The sequence below is a fragment of the Thunnus maccoyii genome, chromosome 14, assembly GCF_910596095.1.
Source record: "Thunnus maccoyii chromosome 14, fThuMac1.1, whole genome shotgun sequence".
In the NCBI taxonomy this organism is placed as follows: Eukaryota; Metazoa; Chordata; class Actinopteri; order Scombriformes; family Scombridae; genus Thunnus; species Thunnus maccoyii.
The window spans coordinates 29,322,784-29,340,335 of record NC_056546.1 but is presented as its reverse complement, the minus strand read 5'-3'; the positions used below and the strand labels follow the sequence as shown (position 1 = coordinate 29,340,335).

At 38.2% G+C, this 17,552-nt stretch overlaps 1 protein-coding gene across 3 annotated transcripts in view; it reads right to left on the bottom strand.

Annotated features, from left to right (window-relative positions):
• Positions 1-17,552, bottom strand: part of hspa12a (heat shock protein 12A) — a 54,519-nt gene that overhangs the window by 12,550 nt on the left and 24,417 nt on the right. For 2 of the 3 annotated variants that reach the window (XM_042433498.1, XM_042433496.1), the window contains exons 3-7: positions 17,248-17,375; positions 10,453-10,639; positions 8,951-9,055; positions 8,548-8,664; positions 3,672-3,843 (exon numbers count right to left, since the gene is read on the bottom strand). In XM_042433498.1, the coding sequence (XP_042289432.1) occupies positions 3,672-3,843; positions 8,548-8,664; positions 8,951-9,055; positions 10,453-10,639; positions 17,248-17,375 (709 nt within the window). The remainder of the gene's footprint in view (positions 1-3,671; positions 3,844-8,547; positions 8,665-8,950; positions 9,056-10,452; positions 10,640-17,247; positions 17,376-17,552) is intronic. The other variant, XM_042433497.1, reaches the window with a different exon arrangement.

Sequence of the window (17,552 nt, the reverse complement as noted above, 5' to 3'; positions counted from 1 at the left end):
CTGATGGTGGTGTTACAGGAAAGTCATCCTCTGAAGACTATTCATGTCTACGCTATTTTTATGGCAATCTGGCCTGTAGAGAATTCTCACTCTGGACAAAAGTGCAGCATGGACAGAAGGATTAACCAGCCAACATCACCAATATTACAATACAAAACATCTCAGAAAAAGAATTTCATTATTGTTATTTATGTCATAAGCATCCTTTGATTTTATGTGTCTGTAATCATGTTCACGTGCAATCTAATTCCTCTTACATAGATTATACTGTAGCTATGCTCTATAAAAGTATTCATGTTAAGTTAAATGTATTATTAAAGTACAGTAATGTTGTTGAGGATGGTACACAACAAATCAAATAAATCAGTTTTGAGAATCAGTGAAGACACAAGCAGCAAATCAATCAAAGGTAAAAGAACAGAGATCTGAAGACGTCAATTGGTAAAGCAATGCACAGTCTAAGGGCCCAGCAACACAGGACTCATTTGGTCAGATGACCAGAGAGACCAGGAGGAAATGTGGAGGTGCAGGAGGACAGAAATGTGACAAGGGCTCAATCATAGAGGACCTTGTACACTTTGAATAAAATCTACATGGCTACTCTCTGACATGCTTGGAGCCAGTAAAGGGATGCCAGGACAGGGACAATATGCTCTCTATGAGCCAGTTTCCACCTCAGGAAATTTCACAGGAACGCAGGAACCTTTCAACCAGCAGAACAAGAACTTAAATTTAGTTCCTCAGTGTCAAAAAAGCCCCGATCTGGGAGTAGTACTTCCTGCTGACCCTGGAACTCTCAGGGAGGAGTTTGAAGGAAAGAACATCACTGACTGGTCGAAGACAAACCTTGTGGCTGCTGTAGAGTTTAAGTCACACACCACTGGCTCAATATTAGGATGAGCGACAGACATTTCTTGTAGTATTGCATGTAATCCTTTTGATCTTTTAACATTATACTTCTGGTATTGATTATGAATGCTTCCTGACTATTTTTCAAATGTATTTTTTATTCATTTTTGCACTATTTTGTCTCATCTTCATTCAAACAGGAATGTGCAAAAGGCAATCTTAGTTCCTGCTTTAGTTCTTGGGTTTAGTTCCTGAGGCTGCATGGTTATTGGAAGTATTTGGTTGAAAAGGCGCATATTTCTGGTATTAATATGGAGTCATACAGCATGATGTTCCAGGTGTAAAGGGACTTGAGGACCATGAAAGAGGAGGGAGAGTCTGATACTGGATTGTTCAGAGAATGGAGAAACTCTAAAGGTCTGACTCATAAAATCCTGGCATCATAAGAAGGAGCTGGCGGCAGTTCACTATCTGGGGGACTTCACTTGCATTTGACTGCATTGTCTGCTGTGCACTGTATGGTCCACTTTAATACATTCTATTGATAGAGTAGGAAATAGATTCAAGCCTTCTAAATCTTACAATCTACTGCAAAACCTGCCTCCTTGAGCCTTTGCAAAATAACAAAAATCCAGAATGTAGTACAGCAGTAGAACAAAGTGTCTAGCTGTACACTCTATACCACCCTCAGTGTTTAATCAGTATTAATAATAATCTGTATTAATCAGACAATGAAAATGTTTCTTTTCAGGATTTGTCCTGGCTTTCTGAAGAAGTGACCCACTCTTCATCAGACAGCATGTTCCATGTTTTACTACATTTAACTTTGTCTTGTGTTCTTCATCTTTTTCTGATTTTCAATCAAATATCAAGATTGAAGTAAATGGATCACTTGTTGAGTAAAATGGTTGATGGTTTTAAATCTGAAAGAGCTATGATATACAACATTTAATTTATGGAAGGACAAATAAAAGTTAATTTGTCTGACATGTTTTAAACATGAGATTAATGCATCTTACCAAACCCATGTACTATTACAGTAATTCACATTGAAACATCCTAATAAATCTGGAGTCTGTTAGTGTCTATACGATTCGCATGGAAGTGCTTTTCCAAGGAAACACCTTCAGATGCTCTTTTTACACAGCTGTTTATTGTGGATAACCAAAAACTGAGCTGTTGAAATTAATAAAACAGTTTTTATTTGCATATAGGTGAGTGAGTGATATACAGTTTTGTGACAGATCCTTACAGTGAATATTAGACCAAAAGCAACCTTCTAAACCCTCGTTTTATAAGATGGGTAAAGAACAAAAACAAACCCAAATGATGAAAGGTGAAAGACTTGTGAAGAAAGGAAAGGGGAGGCAGGCATTTGCTGTTGCTGCTTTATTTGCTGGTAAATAACAGCTTTCCATTCAGCTCTGAAACATTTTTTCTGTGGTATGTTCTTGCATTGCCAATTTTTCAGTGGAAGAATAATGATATTATGACTAGAAATGTAATAACTGTCCATAATGTAACATGGTTTATTATAGTTTATAAATAACCATGTGATAACCTGGACCTTGCTAATATGATGCATTTCCATGTGTTAAAGGAAAAGATCAACATTTTGGGAAATGAACTTATTCAGTTTCTTTCCAACAGTGAGTTGAGAAGATTGATATCAATCTCTGTCCTTAAGGTACAGAGCTGGAATCAGGATGTGGTTAGCTTAGCTTAGCATTAAGACTGGAAGCAGTTTAATCTGTACACAGAGAGAAATTAAAAATAACAAATTGTAGTTTTTGGGAGAGTTATATGCTGGAACTACAGTATTTCTTGATGAACAACAGTGTATCCATCCACAGGTTACACAAAGGAGATCAATCATGTTAATCAGTGAGCTTTATAGGTGTTGCTGGAGGGTTGGTTGGAATTTTGAACAGAGCCATCCTAGCTGTTTTCCCCTGCTTCATGCTAAGCTAAGCTAACTACACAGGTTTATTATCCATCTGAACATCTCACTCTGAGAAAGAAAGAAATAAGTGCATTTTCAGAATTGTTGGCCTATATCTTTAACAGATACCTACTATTAATATACTGACTTTCCTATATTAGCATAATGGTCATATTACCAGGTTTCACTTTGGGTCAGTTGTTGAAATTTGCATGTGATGAATTTTAACTGTAATTATATAATTATTACAGTTTTGGAAAAGGAGTTTTTCAAGTGTCTTAAGTAATGTTACCAACTTTTATCAAACAAATTGTATGTTGCTAACCAGTTTATTAAACAAAGAACTGCACCTTAATCTTATGTTGGTGTTCATAATGTTCATGGGAAGTTATTGCATTAGTATCTGACAACTGGTGTAATGTAAAAGATACACACTCTGATTTTGTTACAGTGTCCAGATTTCTACCCAGCTCCTTCCCAGAGATGTGAATAATTCATTATTGAACTTCCCAGCCTCCTAGGTGTTTGTGTGTGTGTGGGGGATAGAATTTCAGAGTGAATACAAGGGCTTTAATGGAAAAGAAGCAAAAGCAAGTTGAAACGTGATGACTGGAGATAAATAAAAAGTCAATGTGCCTTTAAACCCTCATGTATTTTGTGTCTGAATTTAAAATGAAAGCACGTTTACCATGACCTGGAGAAACTATGGAAGAAACAACAATCAACAGAAGGAAAAACAGTATGTTACAACATCAATACTAATGCAGCTATAAGAAAGACACTGGAACAATCTACTCAACAGTACAGTGGTGTGCATGATTAGGTGATACATACTGTATGAAAGCATAAAGTTAGTACTGTCAGTGTTGATGGGACTTACCTTGGGTCATTCCACTCCCTACGTTCTCCGTGGGGCTGAAGCCGTTCTGGGTGGTCTGGCTGCCCAGGTCCACCATTTGGTGGAGGCGGAGCTTGCGGCAGTAGATTGATGCTGCCTCGGGTTCTAAGGCGATGATCAGCTGCTCTGGGTTTTCACGGGACACCAGACCAGACTACACAGGTACACAATGCAGACAGAAAAATACACTTCAGCTTTTAATATTACATTTTATTGTTATTTCTTTCCTACATATTTTGTTCATGCTTTCACTCAAAACAGGCGCGTAAAATGTTACTGGTTTATTTACTTCTGAAACGTGATAATGTTGTTTGGGACATCACATGTTGAGAGTTGTGTGGTGTTAAAAGTGATGAACAACACAGTATGTTGAGCACAGCAGTACATGTGTCCAAATGACTCTAACATCCACCATACTAGCAGACAGAAAACACACTATTCCCACTACTGTAAATGCATTAAGACTGACTATGTCTGGCATGTCAGTCAAAAAACTGCAGAAGAAGTACTAAAGCAAAACTTTTGGATATCTGCAATTAAAAGTGCTGTGATAGAGAAGAAAACTACAGAAGAAAAAAACATTTTTATGCTTAAACTTGGAGTTCACAAAGATGACTCGATGAGGAGACAGACTGATGATGGCTTTGGACCAAAAATACATCTAATATTGTCTGGCATATGTTTAATATCTTTGAATATTTTTGTTGATTCAATATCATTTTAGTTTTAGAGTTGGACATCAATCTGTCCATCATGAACAAATGGATGTAAATTGCTATAAATTGTTAATTTGCTGATCATTACAGGAACCAGAGGACTAAACATAAACATTTCAAGAACATGTGAATTCATGTGCAAGTCAAAGTGTTTCGAAAGATTTTCAGATGGTTGTATAGTTTTTGTTTAAAGAGTATGATACACCCATGCAATCAAGAGCCAAGAATGTGTCATGGGGAGTACAGACAAATGCAGTACATTAGCTATGATACAGATCATCCATAATTCAGTTCATCTAACTGATTAATAGCTCCTGGTAAGGAATGAGGCTTGTTTCAGGACCACAGACTCCAACAGAAAAATACAGACATTATAAATTACACTCTGCAGACATTAAAATCAAATCCAGAATATACTATATTTCAGATTTTTTGAGTTTACTTTTATTGCTAGGCAGATTTCTTGGCTTCTTTTAAGTCCCGAGAGCACCTGAATAACAACCAAGTCCAAATAAGCTGCACTGCTTTTCTGTTTGAGAAGCAGCCAGAGAAGACAGAGCAGTCCTTAGCCTTAATGTCTCAGCTCCTTAGATGGATCAAATAAAAAGAGGAAAGGGTTGAAGAGAGTGCAAGAGAATGGCTGTGGGGTTATGTCATGGCCCCTGGAGAACTAATGGATGATGTGATCAGAGGAGGAGGGGGCTCATTCCCTCCATCCTCCATGAACAGCCAATCAAATGAATGCCACTGTCGATGCTGAGTCACTGTGGATGCCTAGCTTCCCCCCTGCTCACTATCTCTCTACCTCTGTGTTTTAATCACATCCTGTTTCTGCCAGCTCGTCCCTCCATCCCTGCCTCCAGGCACACTGCAGATAACAGCTAAAAATCCTCCTCCTCCTCCTCCTCCTCTGTTTCTGCCCTCCTCTACATTCCCCCTCATGTCTTGCTCCTCTTTGAGCATGCACACCAGGGATGTGATCAGGACAAAAGAATGATATCACTGGGGAAGACAGCAGGCAAACAGGAATGTGAATTAGTGTTAGTGTGAAAATGGAATTCAGTTTCAGATTTCAAGAGTAAAATGAAGGTCAATATCAGTCTCATGTCTGTGTGTTAAAGCAGCACTTAAATCTTATATATACGTAGCAGTGGCTCAAACGACTATGTGTAATGTGACAGGTGTCGCTTGTAGTACTCCTGCTAAAACTAATGAACATGTTGTTTCTCATTTGTTTAACCTGCACACTGAAGTTGTAGTTGTTACCGAGACATAAAAATGACAATTAGTGGTTTTAGGTTGAGTTGCATGTTCAGTCAGCCACAGTGACAGTGCACAGCTTCCTGAAATCATGTCATCACAGTGTGGTTACCAGGTTTGGTACCATCGTGTCTGTACAGAGACCCGTGTCAAAACCTGTGCTCACCAACCATACTGGTGATCATAAGCTACAGCCAGAGACACTGCACAGAAGTGCCAAGCGGATGGATGAACTGTTGTCAAGAAACAGTTCCAGCATTTAATTCCACCTAAAACCACAAATTGTTGTTTTCATGTATCTGTTCATTTAAGGATAAAAAATGCTATATATATCATGTTAAGTCCAATTTGGAGATGTTGGTAGTTAATTTTTCAAAGGTAGGTTATCTGTTACCTGTGCTTCCAGTCTTTATGCTAAGCTACATCATCCTGGTGTCAATCCACATCTCACTCTCAGAAGAAAAGCGAACGGCCATATTCCCCTAAATGTTCAACTATTCCTTTAAGACAGAATAACCATCTTTAACTGAACATAGCTAATGAAGCTAATATTAAACTATAACCGAGCAGATTAAGAGAACAGGAAAAAAAAAGACTAAAGACTAATATTTCAAAATTTTCTCAAGATCAGCAGATACCCTCTTGAAGCCTTGTTTGTATTACTGCCTTTTAGTGTCTTACCCAAATGTGAATGAGGTTTGGCAACAATTTAAATTTTGCAGGACCATTTAAATACATTTTACATTGCCTGCTAGGCTTTCCTTCAAGCCTTTTGTGGCTGAGTTAATAAATGATGCACTCACATCTCAGGCCACACAGTATAGTGGTTAAATGGAGGAGAAGTGCACAAATGCAAATTGTGAATTGTATGTCGTCTTTCCAACTGGCAAAAACCTACATGTGTTTCATCTTCCTTGGCACCTGACACTGTTACATGTGGATTTTCTTTTGTGCACTTATCTTATAGCACAATTTATAGCATCTCCAAGCTGGTCAAGTTCCTAGTCTCCCTCAGCATGCGGCGGGATAACTTTGCATTGTTTAGGCATTAAATATAATAAAGTGACATGATAGAAAATTTAATAAAGTGTTGGTAATTTACATTCTCATGAACAGGTGGTATTCAAAAACAATTCTCTAGAAAAACAAAATATAAAAAAGCTAGTTGGCTCTTTACTTTATTACATGCTTTGGGGGAGACGTACTGTTCATATTCAACACTCTCCACCCTCAGCAAATTCACATCGCTAACACAAACACACCCATCACACAATGACACACACACACACACACACACACACACACACACACACACACACACATCCCTGGTTCCCCCACCCTTCACATCTGTCCTGTTTCTCTCCCTTCTCTTCCTCCAGCCTCTTTCTTCACTGCAGATAGCCACACCCTGGTGACCACATACACTGATGGTCTGGAGAGACAAGTTTGAAATTCTCTGCTAGTGAGGACCCTCCATTTACAAGACTGCAAGGACAAATACTACAAGGGGCATGTCACCAAGCAGAGAAAGGTGTCTTCTGTGATAAGCTACCTTTATCTACATGAAAATATATATACAGTATAGATACTGTATATGAAAGAGAAAAGTGGTGACTAAGTAGAATCAGTAGAGAAGCAGACAAAACTACAAGCTTCTGTGGTGACTACATTTCACAGCAAATTGAGATCAGTATATATTCCTTGTGTGTACAATGAATAAGTACTTGAGTGTAAAATACATCCTGCAAGCCAACCTAGAAGTGACAGTCAGGAGTTGTACTGCAAACCTAAATTCTGCTTGATCAGATTTGGAAAGCCCCATATGGTGTACCACAAGGTTCTGTCCTGGGTCCACTCCTTTTCAGTCTTACAGGCTACCACTAGGAGTCATCATCCGTAAGCACAGTACTGATCTCTATTGCTATGCAAATGACACCCAACTAGTGAGCCAAAGTGAAACTACAACTTCCAGATTCTGTTCCAGAAGTAGGAAAATGTCATTTATAATCTCACTGACATTTGTAATAAACTAAAACTTTAAACTAAACTAAAAATCTATAAGTTTTAGACAGCAGAGATTACAATTAAAAGTTGGAAAATTGACTCTAGACAAGTGTTGGCGGCTTTTATGCATATGGACGAAAGAAACCAGGTACCTGCACTGACGCACCAATAACTTTTCATGGGAGCTGCAATTTTTTGTTTTATGCTAAAAAATAAATTGTTGTTTAACTTGGTTAAAATCACAAACGTCTCAGTGTCTAAAAGCAACTATTGAAGAGGAATTTGTCCTAGAATGGAAACTATATGCTTTTTAGTGACGGCCATTGACAGAAATGCTGAATGAGACTGCACTGAGTTACAGAATCTAGCGAGAACAAAAAAACATTTTGTATTTTGTAACATTTTGTAAAAACAAGATGTATTTGCATTGATTAAATGTGTAAGATGTGTTAACTTGTTGGTTAACTGCAGTATTTGTGGAGGGTTTGTTATTGTGCTTTATCACTCTGTAGTTCTCCTTCTTTCCTTTGTGTTTCTTTCTCTCTCTATATTGATGACAGTCTCTATCCCCATGTCCTCTACCACAGTCTGTAGGTCACTGTATATGTGTATGACAGTCACGTATGACTGGGAGTCTTGATTACTGAGTGGAGCTGCAGCAGCCCTGAGCATCCAACTCCTTCTCCCTCCACAATACACGTGTAAAACAGACATCATTTTACCTGTTAGATCCTGTTTTCAGCTAATCTCTATATATATAGTTATGATTCCTTTAAGGTTTGGAATCAGTCATTTGCTAACTGGAAAGAAAACTGCCCTCGCTGGAGTCTAGAAACAAATGTGTTAGTAAGATATATGAGTATAGCTTCTCCGCCCACCTTATAGGCAGCTTCCCTCATGAACTGTTTTGCAGGCATTTTCCAGATGGCAGGAACAGTGATCACCCATCTCACATCATTGTTGTCAAACTCGCCACCTGTCTGATCACTCAGCTCCTGCAGGATGACAAAGTCAAACACACTCTGTTAATGTGACACTGACCATTCAATTCAATTCAGAAAAAGGAATTTACTGCTTGTGCATTTCATTTGCTCCCCATTACCGTTTGATGAATTACATGTTAGCTACTATGTCACAAAATACCACCTGAACAAGTCAGATTAGGTATTTTTTAATACTATTGTATATTGAAAATAAATTCTACAGAATGTAAATATTTTAATAGCAACCAAATAAAAATACATAGTGTAAAACAGAATATACATGAGATAGGTGTGTTACCTTTAGTGCTTGCTCCTTAAAGAAGGCCAGCGCATATGCAAAAATGTCCAGAGCTTTCACTCGCTTCCCATTGGCTGCCTGCAGGTCTGTGTCGATGGACAGATTCTGGTTGTGGGAGAGAATTCAAAGTCTGAGTTGAATGAATGAATTAGAACACATAGTCATTTGTCACATATAGTGGACATATGAGGTCTAGATTTGCAATTACATTTTCAGCTAACCTTGTAGTGGATGTGACATATGACACTGCTCAGTATACTTATTTTTTTGTCCTTGTTGCAGGGCCAGGTCAGTCAGTTGATCATTCAAGTCATCAATCAAACACTTTGTTCAAAATGGTGTCTCTCAACAGCCACTGGCCACATTGTCATAAAATATTCATGGTCACCAGAGGATGATTTCTAATGGTTTTGTTCCATCATCAGGCTTAAAAGGATAAGGCTGATGTTATGCTACATTTTTCTTATTGTCAACAAATCCCATGAAAAGACTAAAACCAACAATGCGTTAGTCTGTTTTTCAATACTTTCTGCCTGCCCTTCCCTGTCTGTGACACATGTCCATTGTTTTCTACCGAAGACATAAATCTATAAAAACTGTAGTTTTATCAAGCATTACTCAAACAGGAGGAAATAGTGCATTTGTTTGGGACTATTTTCAGTGGTGGATCAATCCACATTTGGTGTTCCACTGAGTATTTATGGCAGTAGGACGGTGTGTGTGTGTAGGACTGAGTCAAAATAAACTATGGTGTGTGTTCATGGTAATGAAGGAACATGTCACCCAGTGCACCACTGTGGCTCATTGATGTGATTTTAATAGTTTTTGGACAACAACGGAGTTCTATGACACAGAGAAGTAAGATATATCAGAGTTTGATACACAGACAACACTAGATCAGTTCAGTGTTGATTTAGGTCTTTTTACAGGGTTTATTCACAATATGTAAAATATATCATCACTGACCTTAACCTTTTTAATGTCAACTTTGCTCAGAAGACATTTTATATCACAAATTGTTGAGAATATTCATGCTCGCCTTAGGAGTCAATGACCACCTAATCTTTCCTCTAGCACCACCCTCAGATCAAACCTTATATTTATATTCTTTAAATTTTCATGCTGACAGCATAACTGTCAGTATGTACAGTGGTTCATTCCTTCCAAAATTACTTATTATTAATCTTGTCTGTCTCCATTTAAATTCTGAATACTCACTAACTTTCATATTTATTTTTGTCGGGGTGGAACAGCATTGACATCGACATCATCTCTGCTTTTATTTAAGTGTTGCTATAATTACTACGACTACAAAATGATTGTGGTTGGATGAACACCACAGCAGACACAGAGGTGTACTGCTGATGGTAATGGCATCATCCACATCATGTCCTGCAGTGAATTATGGGCAGTAAAGTAGCCTGAGCCAACAGCCGCTGGCAGAAAAAGGCAGCAGTGTGCTGCAGTATCAGCACTGTGTGTGTGTGTGTGTGTGTCCTTACTGCAGTGGTGTGGAGCTTCATTTTGAATTTTTCCAGGTAGAGCCACTGTTTAGACTCGCTGGGGTCCAGGTCATGATAGAAGTCACGAGCCGCATAGCCAAAACTGTGGAATTTCCTGTCTGGAGTCAACAGGATTGTGGTTGGAGTCTTCTGATTGGACACACCAGGGTCCCCACCTTCCCAACGCCTGGGATAAAAACAAATCAGTTATCAATACATACATACCATAAATCTGTATCTTTGCTTTTGCATTAATCAAGTACAGAGTTATGGAACTGTTAGCACCTTGCAAAGGTCAGCTGAATAATAATTCCCACCTATTTAAACACCACTCTTCTGGGACTTTCCATCCATTGCACATGCAGTTATATATCTGCTACATGCTACTGTATATGTATAGTGAAAAGTTAGTTCTGTTCTTTTTATTCTTTTTTCTAACATTCACATTTAAGTTGTAAATACTTTTATGAGGTTCAAATTAGTGATTCAATTCTCTCAGAAAAGCCACCTGAACTCAGCTTGTAGGCTAATTGAGATACCACAGTATTTCTGGACAAATGGAGGTCAGCTATTATTAGTGTTATCTCCTTTCCTTGGGAAAAGTGTTTGATGGGATTATGGAGGCCGCCTCACCAAGAGCACCTGATTTGAAGAAGAACTAATTTGAGAGACCTGGAAAAAACTGGATGGAACAGTTTTTAGCTGATATGAAATATGGGGTTGATGGGATATCTATTTCATTTTGTTGGCACAAACTGAACTAAAAAAAATTCCTGCGTATGTTTTTATGGTAGCAGTTTTATTCCCACTTGAGTTGAAACTGTTCTGTTCTTTACTGTGATCTTTACTGAGCCACAAAATCTATATTTTATTGATTGACAGTATCTTTGCCCACTGTTTTTTTCAGTCTGTTCAGTAAATGTGATTATCACTGCTAATGCAAACAACACTATCATTTATTCCCAATGAGTGTATGCATATAAACTGCATCGGTTGTTCTGTACCAGAGGATTTCTACCAGAAAGTACATAGAGGGAATACTTAATTTAATGATACTGTATTTAAAGTGAGCCTATGTAAATTAGCTAAACCGCAGTCACTGTGGCCACAAGTGGTAATTATGGGATAATGATAAAAATACCAGACCAAGTAAGATTGTAGCAGCAAGACTCTGAGTGTATTACACTGAGCAACCGTGTGTTTTATTGCTTATGAATTCAACTTTTCATTTTGTAAGGGGAAAAGGTATTATTTTTCCTTTCAGAAGTTACATAGTCTCACTTTAATGACATTATTATAAAGTATAACTCAGATGATCAGATCCAAGTAAGATCAAAACGTTGAGGTTGACAGTCACTGACAGGGTACGGAATCAGGTTTGAAATATTTGAGGCTGGATACACCAGCATAAGTCAGAACACCAATGAAAGCTAGGCTACCTGTCCTTATTAGGCTCAGCATTACATCACTACAACCTGGCCTTACATCACCCTGAACACTGCTCCACCTGACTGAAGCATCCACTGAATCCTGCTGGATTATTAATTATGAATGTATTTTTCTGAGAGAAGGTCAGCTGAGGTAGAAAACATTTCAAAACAATTAATTCCTTAAAAAGATTATTTAGAAGCAGCATCTCCCTGAGGGACATTTGAAATGATGAGATGAGGTTCTAGCTTCCATCTCTAGCTGTCAGCACCTCTGACTGTTTTCTGTATTTGGGGGATTGTTGCGCCAGCAATCCGGTTCCTGCTCCATTTGTTTCGCTCACAAGTGAAGACAGCTGCTGAATGCTAATGTTCATTCTATATGGTGAGGAATGTCTCGTACTAGCACACCAGTACACTCCCCTCCCCTCTGATGCAGCTATTCAAGAATTTCTTGCTAGAAACTAAAAACCTTCTCTTTGACACAACACAGACAGCCTCTGTGCTGCTTTTGTGCTTCTCCTCGGCAGCTCTTGTTTGGGTAAGGATTTCGGCAGAGGAGGGTCTCACCCAAGTTAAATAATCGGGGGGATCTGGAGCTGTTTTCACTGCAAATGTGGTAGCACTGAGTGAAAATATCTTATTCAGTTTAATCTGATGGTTAGAGTTAATGACTCGTGTGAAGAGGGATTCCTGAGGCAATGCCCAAAGGCTTGTGTTGGATATTTTCTCTCATTAAAGGGATTCAAAAAACAAAATAAAGTGAGTTTTATTTTTACACAAAAAGTCTTTATAACAAAAGAGAATGTTGTGAGCACTGATGCTGATTGGCCTGACTTTGAGTTATAGATGCAATAAGGCTTTCAAACAAACAAAAAGACAATGGTATATAATTACACATGTCATCATAATGAGCTTTTGTACTGTTGATCAATTTGCATTTTGAAATATAAATGTGAGATTGTGCTGTATGCAAGTGCTGATTTATGAATACAATGGGACTAATTAGGATTTACTTATCTATAGTTGATTAATACTGTGCAATACTGCAATACTGAGTGTTTTTACATTTGAATATAACCAATGGGACCTTCAATGTATTATATAACCCATAATAACTTACAAAGTATACAGCTTATCATTATGAGCATATATAGAGTTGATGAGTGCAAAGTAACTGAGCTTTTTGAAATGTGAATGGAGTTTCAAGTGTTAAAATGACAATAAGATATACAGTACAGTACTGTGCAAAAGCTTTATGCACTTCAGATGTTTAGATTCATATCCATTAAGCAATACCATCAGATAGGCGCCTGATCAGTCCTAAATTTATTCTGCAGCATGACAATGACCTCAAACATGAGGCCAGAGTCATAAAGAACTATCTTCAACAAGAAGAACAAGGAGTCCTGCAACAGATGGTCTCTGATCTCAACATCATGGAGTCAGTCTGGGATTAACATGAAGAGACAGAAGCAGCTGAGGGCAACTAAATCCACAGAAAAACTGCGGCAACTTCTCCAAGATGCAGGAACAACCAACCTGCCAACTACCTGATAAACTATGTACAGGTGTAGCGAGGAGAACTGCTACTGTTTTAAAGGCAAAGCTGCTCACAGCAAATATTGATTTCATTTAGGTTTCTGATGTTTACTGAACTTTGTATGAAGGTAAATAAAAACTATTCATGGCATTATTCTTGAAAGTATCCTCACTTTGCTTTTAGTGTCTAAAACTTTTGCACTCTACTATAAATGTTTACAACAATCACACTAACCAGAAAAACCTGATGAAAATGTGTGTCTTGAGACAGGTATGGTACAAGATGTTATACTGCAGCAAGTGAACACATTAGCAACAGGGCTGTAGGTAAGGCTCCATTAAACAGAGCAGCAATTATCCTGCTTCTCTTCACATCTATCAGCATTACTTACACTATACCGCTCGATTTGGCTGATAAGATAGAAGGATTTAAGGACGCGGAGTGTGTGCAACACCGTGAACAGAGAGAACAGAACAGAGAGCAATGCCAAGAATGTGAAGAATCACACATGAGCTGCAACTTAAACACCTGTCAGCCTGTGGTGGGATGGAAGCTGTTAACCCCTGTGGTGCCCGGCACTCAGGCCAGGAGCCCTGACCTCAGGGGTCATGGGACTCTCAGGGTTGTAGTCCAGCTTCTTTCACCGCTTCAATCAAACTTCGTTAACATTAGACACAAGGGAGGAAGGCCTTGCTTAAAGCTTAATACTTGAATTTCATTACAATTTAATTGATTAAAAAATCCCAAAGTCTAAAACCAACACTGATGATAATAACTAGAACTACTGTCTACATTTTGGTAAATCAAACGAAACTACTTTCCATATAGATTTGCCTTAACAAATAGGGGTCTTTGCTGAAATATCTATCATTACTTATTATTATTACTGATGTTGAAACTCCTGTATGACAGTAAATAACTCACTGCTATTATAACCTGCAGTACATATAGTACGCACAGCTTCAAAACTGTCAAATCAGATTATATTTCACACCATCACTGCAAGCAGCTAAATAACACTGTAGTAAGGAATCATATAGAGCTGCAACGATTAGTCCATTAATTGATTAGTTGCCAACTATTAAATTAATCGTCCACTATTTTGATCATCTGTAATAGATTAAAAAACAAATGACTAATTCTGTGGTTCCAGCTTCTTAAGTGTGAATATTTTCTGCTTTCTTTAGTCCTCTATGACAGTAAACTGAATAAACACATGTCTGCAAACTCAAGTAAGTAGAAAAAGGTGACAGTAACACACAGGTGCATCATTTTGGTAATGAAACATGCATTTTATCATTGTAACTTCAGTTTCTTTAGTAATCTACAGACATATCCATGAGCTCTGGGGAAGCTGCAGCCCTCATCATTTTTTCTGTCTTCTGGTCGGGGCAAAGCTTGCTGTCATGACACTCTTTCTTCCTCAACCACTTCTCTCCTCTGCTATACTTAGACTATACTGACAGAGGTAGCGGTCAGGGCCAAGAGGTGTTGGTAGGATTTGAAAAGATCTGGGGCTAAGAGAAGATCGTCCAGCTCCATTAGCTAGGGTTAGGGTTAGCAAGTTTTCCTGAAAGGTGAGGAGTTTGCAGCTAAGAAAACAAGACATTTGAGGATGTTATCTTGGGTTTTGGGAAACGGTGATTGACATTTTATGGACCAAACAACTAATCAATCAATAATGAAATCAATGATGAAAATAATTATCAGTTAGAGCCGTAGAATTGTATGACTGAGGCTGACTATCATTTGGGATTTATCAGTACTAGTTACAATACAATACCTGAGTTTTAGTATTTATTTTCTATTACCCTGCTTTGAGGAATATAAACATGCTTTTCTATAAAACCGTCTTCTCATTTAACAAAAGAAGCTAACATTTTCAGATGCTAAATATTGTCCAATCATAAGCAGCTGTAAAATAACTGAATGAAATTGTCTAAAAAGGAAACAGCTAAACACTCTAAAGTAAATATGTTGTATCTTGTTAGTTTAATCTGTACATAAACAGAAATGTAAAAACAACAATGTGTGCTGCAAACTGTTTCTTAGCAAACAACAGCCGGATGCAGTGAATGAGCCAGCACCATGGATACACTGGTGTTCATCAAGAAAACTTTCCAGCATCTAGCATCACTTCAAATCACAAATTGTCATTTTGACTTTTCTGAGATGTTTACAGATGTGTTTCTGAACAGACAGAGTCTGGCTAGCTGCTTTCAGTCTTTATGCTAAGCTAGGCTAACCACGGCCTGCCTCCAGCTCTGTCGTTCACACACATGAGAGTGCTATCGATCTTCTCATCTCACTCTCTGTAAAAAGACAAATAAGCTCATTTCACCAAAATGTGAAATATGTGCAAACGTGCAAAAATGTGGCTTTCTAAACTGAGGAGCTTCCCTGTGTCTTACAACCATCTTAAGCATAACAAGCTCACTAATGCTGACTGCTGAAGATCATATCTTTCAGGTTGTTAAAATGTTTTTTTCAAAAACAGGGAAACAGGAAGGAGAAATGTACACACTACATCTATTACTGTGTGAGTGCACACACGACAACACACAACCCTCACAACCTTTCCACTCAACACTTACACAGTTATGTGCAGGTTTATGCATCATACAGATCATACTCACTGTACTTAACAACAGCTTATATTACCTTTCTTCCTATTGTTTAAAATTACATTTATTAGCAATGTATGAAGTTGACTGAGTAACGACTTTCACTTTATCTGGGACCACAAAATAAGCCCTTGGTTCATGGAGGGATGAGTATCTCGGTGGCTGCACTACCTCCTGCACTCTGTTGTAATGAATAAGAAGCAGTTTTTAGTCACACAGGTATTGTTCAGATGCAGAGCTGCTTCAGAGGCTGACACACTCTCATTGGTTGATTAAATCCTCTACAGACACAGCCAAGGAACATTCACTGGATCTCATGCAAGGAGATTTTTGTATTCCTATCCTAAACCTCTCTTACTTTTTTCTGTGAGGTTTGCTTGTACGAGTGTTTCAAGTAGGATTCACCGACTTGATCTATATTGCTTGTTTCATCTTGACCTGTTCATGAGTAGGTGGGCAGTGAGATTGTTGAAACGTCCAATAATCGATTAGGGAATTCCTTGAAATTTGCCTCCCTGGGAGAAAAAGACTACATAGATCTACATGTCTCGTACGACAGGCCTGGACAACTTGTGAATTTCCAAAAAGTTGCGTTCTCTTAAATCACTCATATAACAGCTACCACTGATGTTAGGATGAAGATAATGTGAGAACACAAGAACAGAGATGAGGAAGAAGAGAGAGGGAGAGAAAATAAAATAATGATAAGAAGATTCATAAAAAATAATGATGGGTATGACAACAGTAATAATGATAATAGCCATTTACAACAAGCATACAGTAAGGAACATCTAGATTATTCAGTTATAAAGGATGAATTGCATATTATTGAAAGGTAACAGAGAAAAGACTAAGCACCATTTTTTAAAAGAAACTGAGCACATCTCAGGTCATCAGGGAGGCAATTCCAGCATTTAGGGGCATAAAAAGTAAATGCAGCTTTGTCAAGACTTTGAATTGACTCTTGGTATAGCAAAAATATTAGAACCAGATGACCTGAGAGGTCTGTGGCTCATAGCTTTTGAGCAAGTCTGACATGGTATCATTAGAATGTCTCTTGGATCATGTTATTATGTAAGGGAAGTACTTCTGTTTTTCACTGGTAGCCCACCATTGGCAAAGTGTTTGTCTAATGTGTTGCTCTAGCTTCAGCCAACCTCCACACCTCTCAATGAGTGTCTGCATTGCGGTGCTGGCCTACCTCATGGTGTGAATGCACTCTGGCTCCTTAGTGAAAGCGTAAGCATAACCGCTGGACGTGGTGCCAAAGTCAATGGCAACCACCACCATGAAGGACGGTCCTGACGGGACCTGGTCTGTGTCGTTCTGCTGCACAGAGATGATATATAGATTCATAGTGTTAGACATATAGACATACACACACATACAAATATTCACCTGTTAGAAACCTCCTCACATTCACAACAGCCATTAACTGTGACAGCACAACTGTAGATCCAGATCAATAACATATAAAAAGTCAAAATTGAAAAGAAACATCAATTA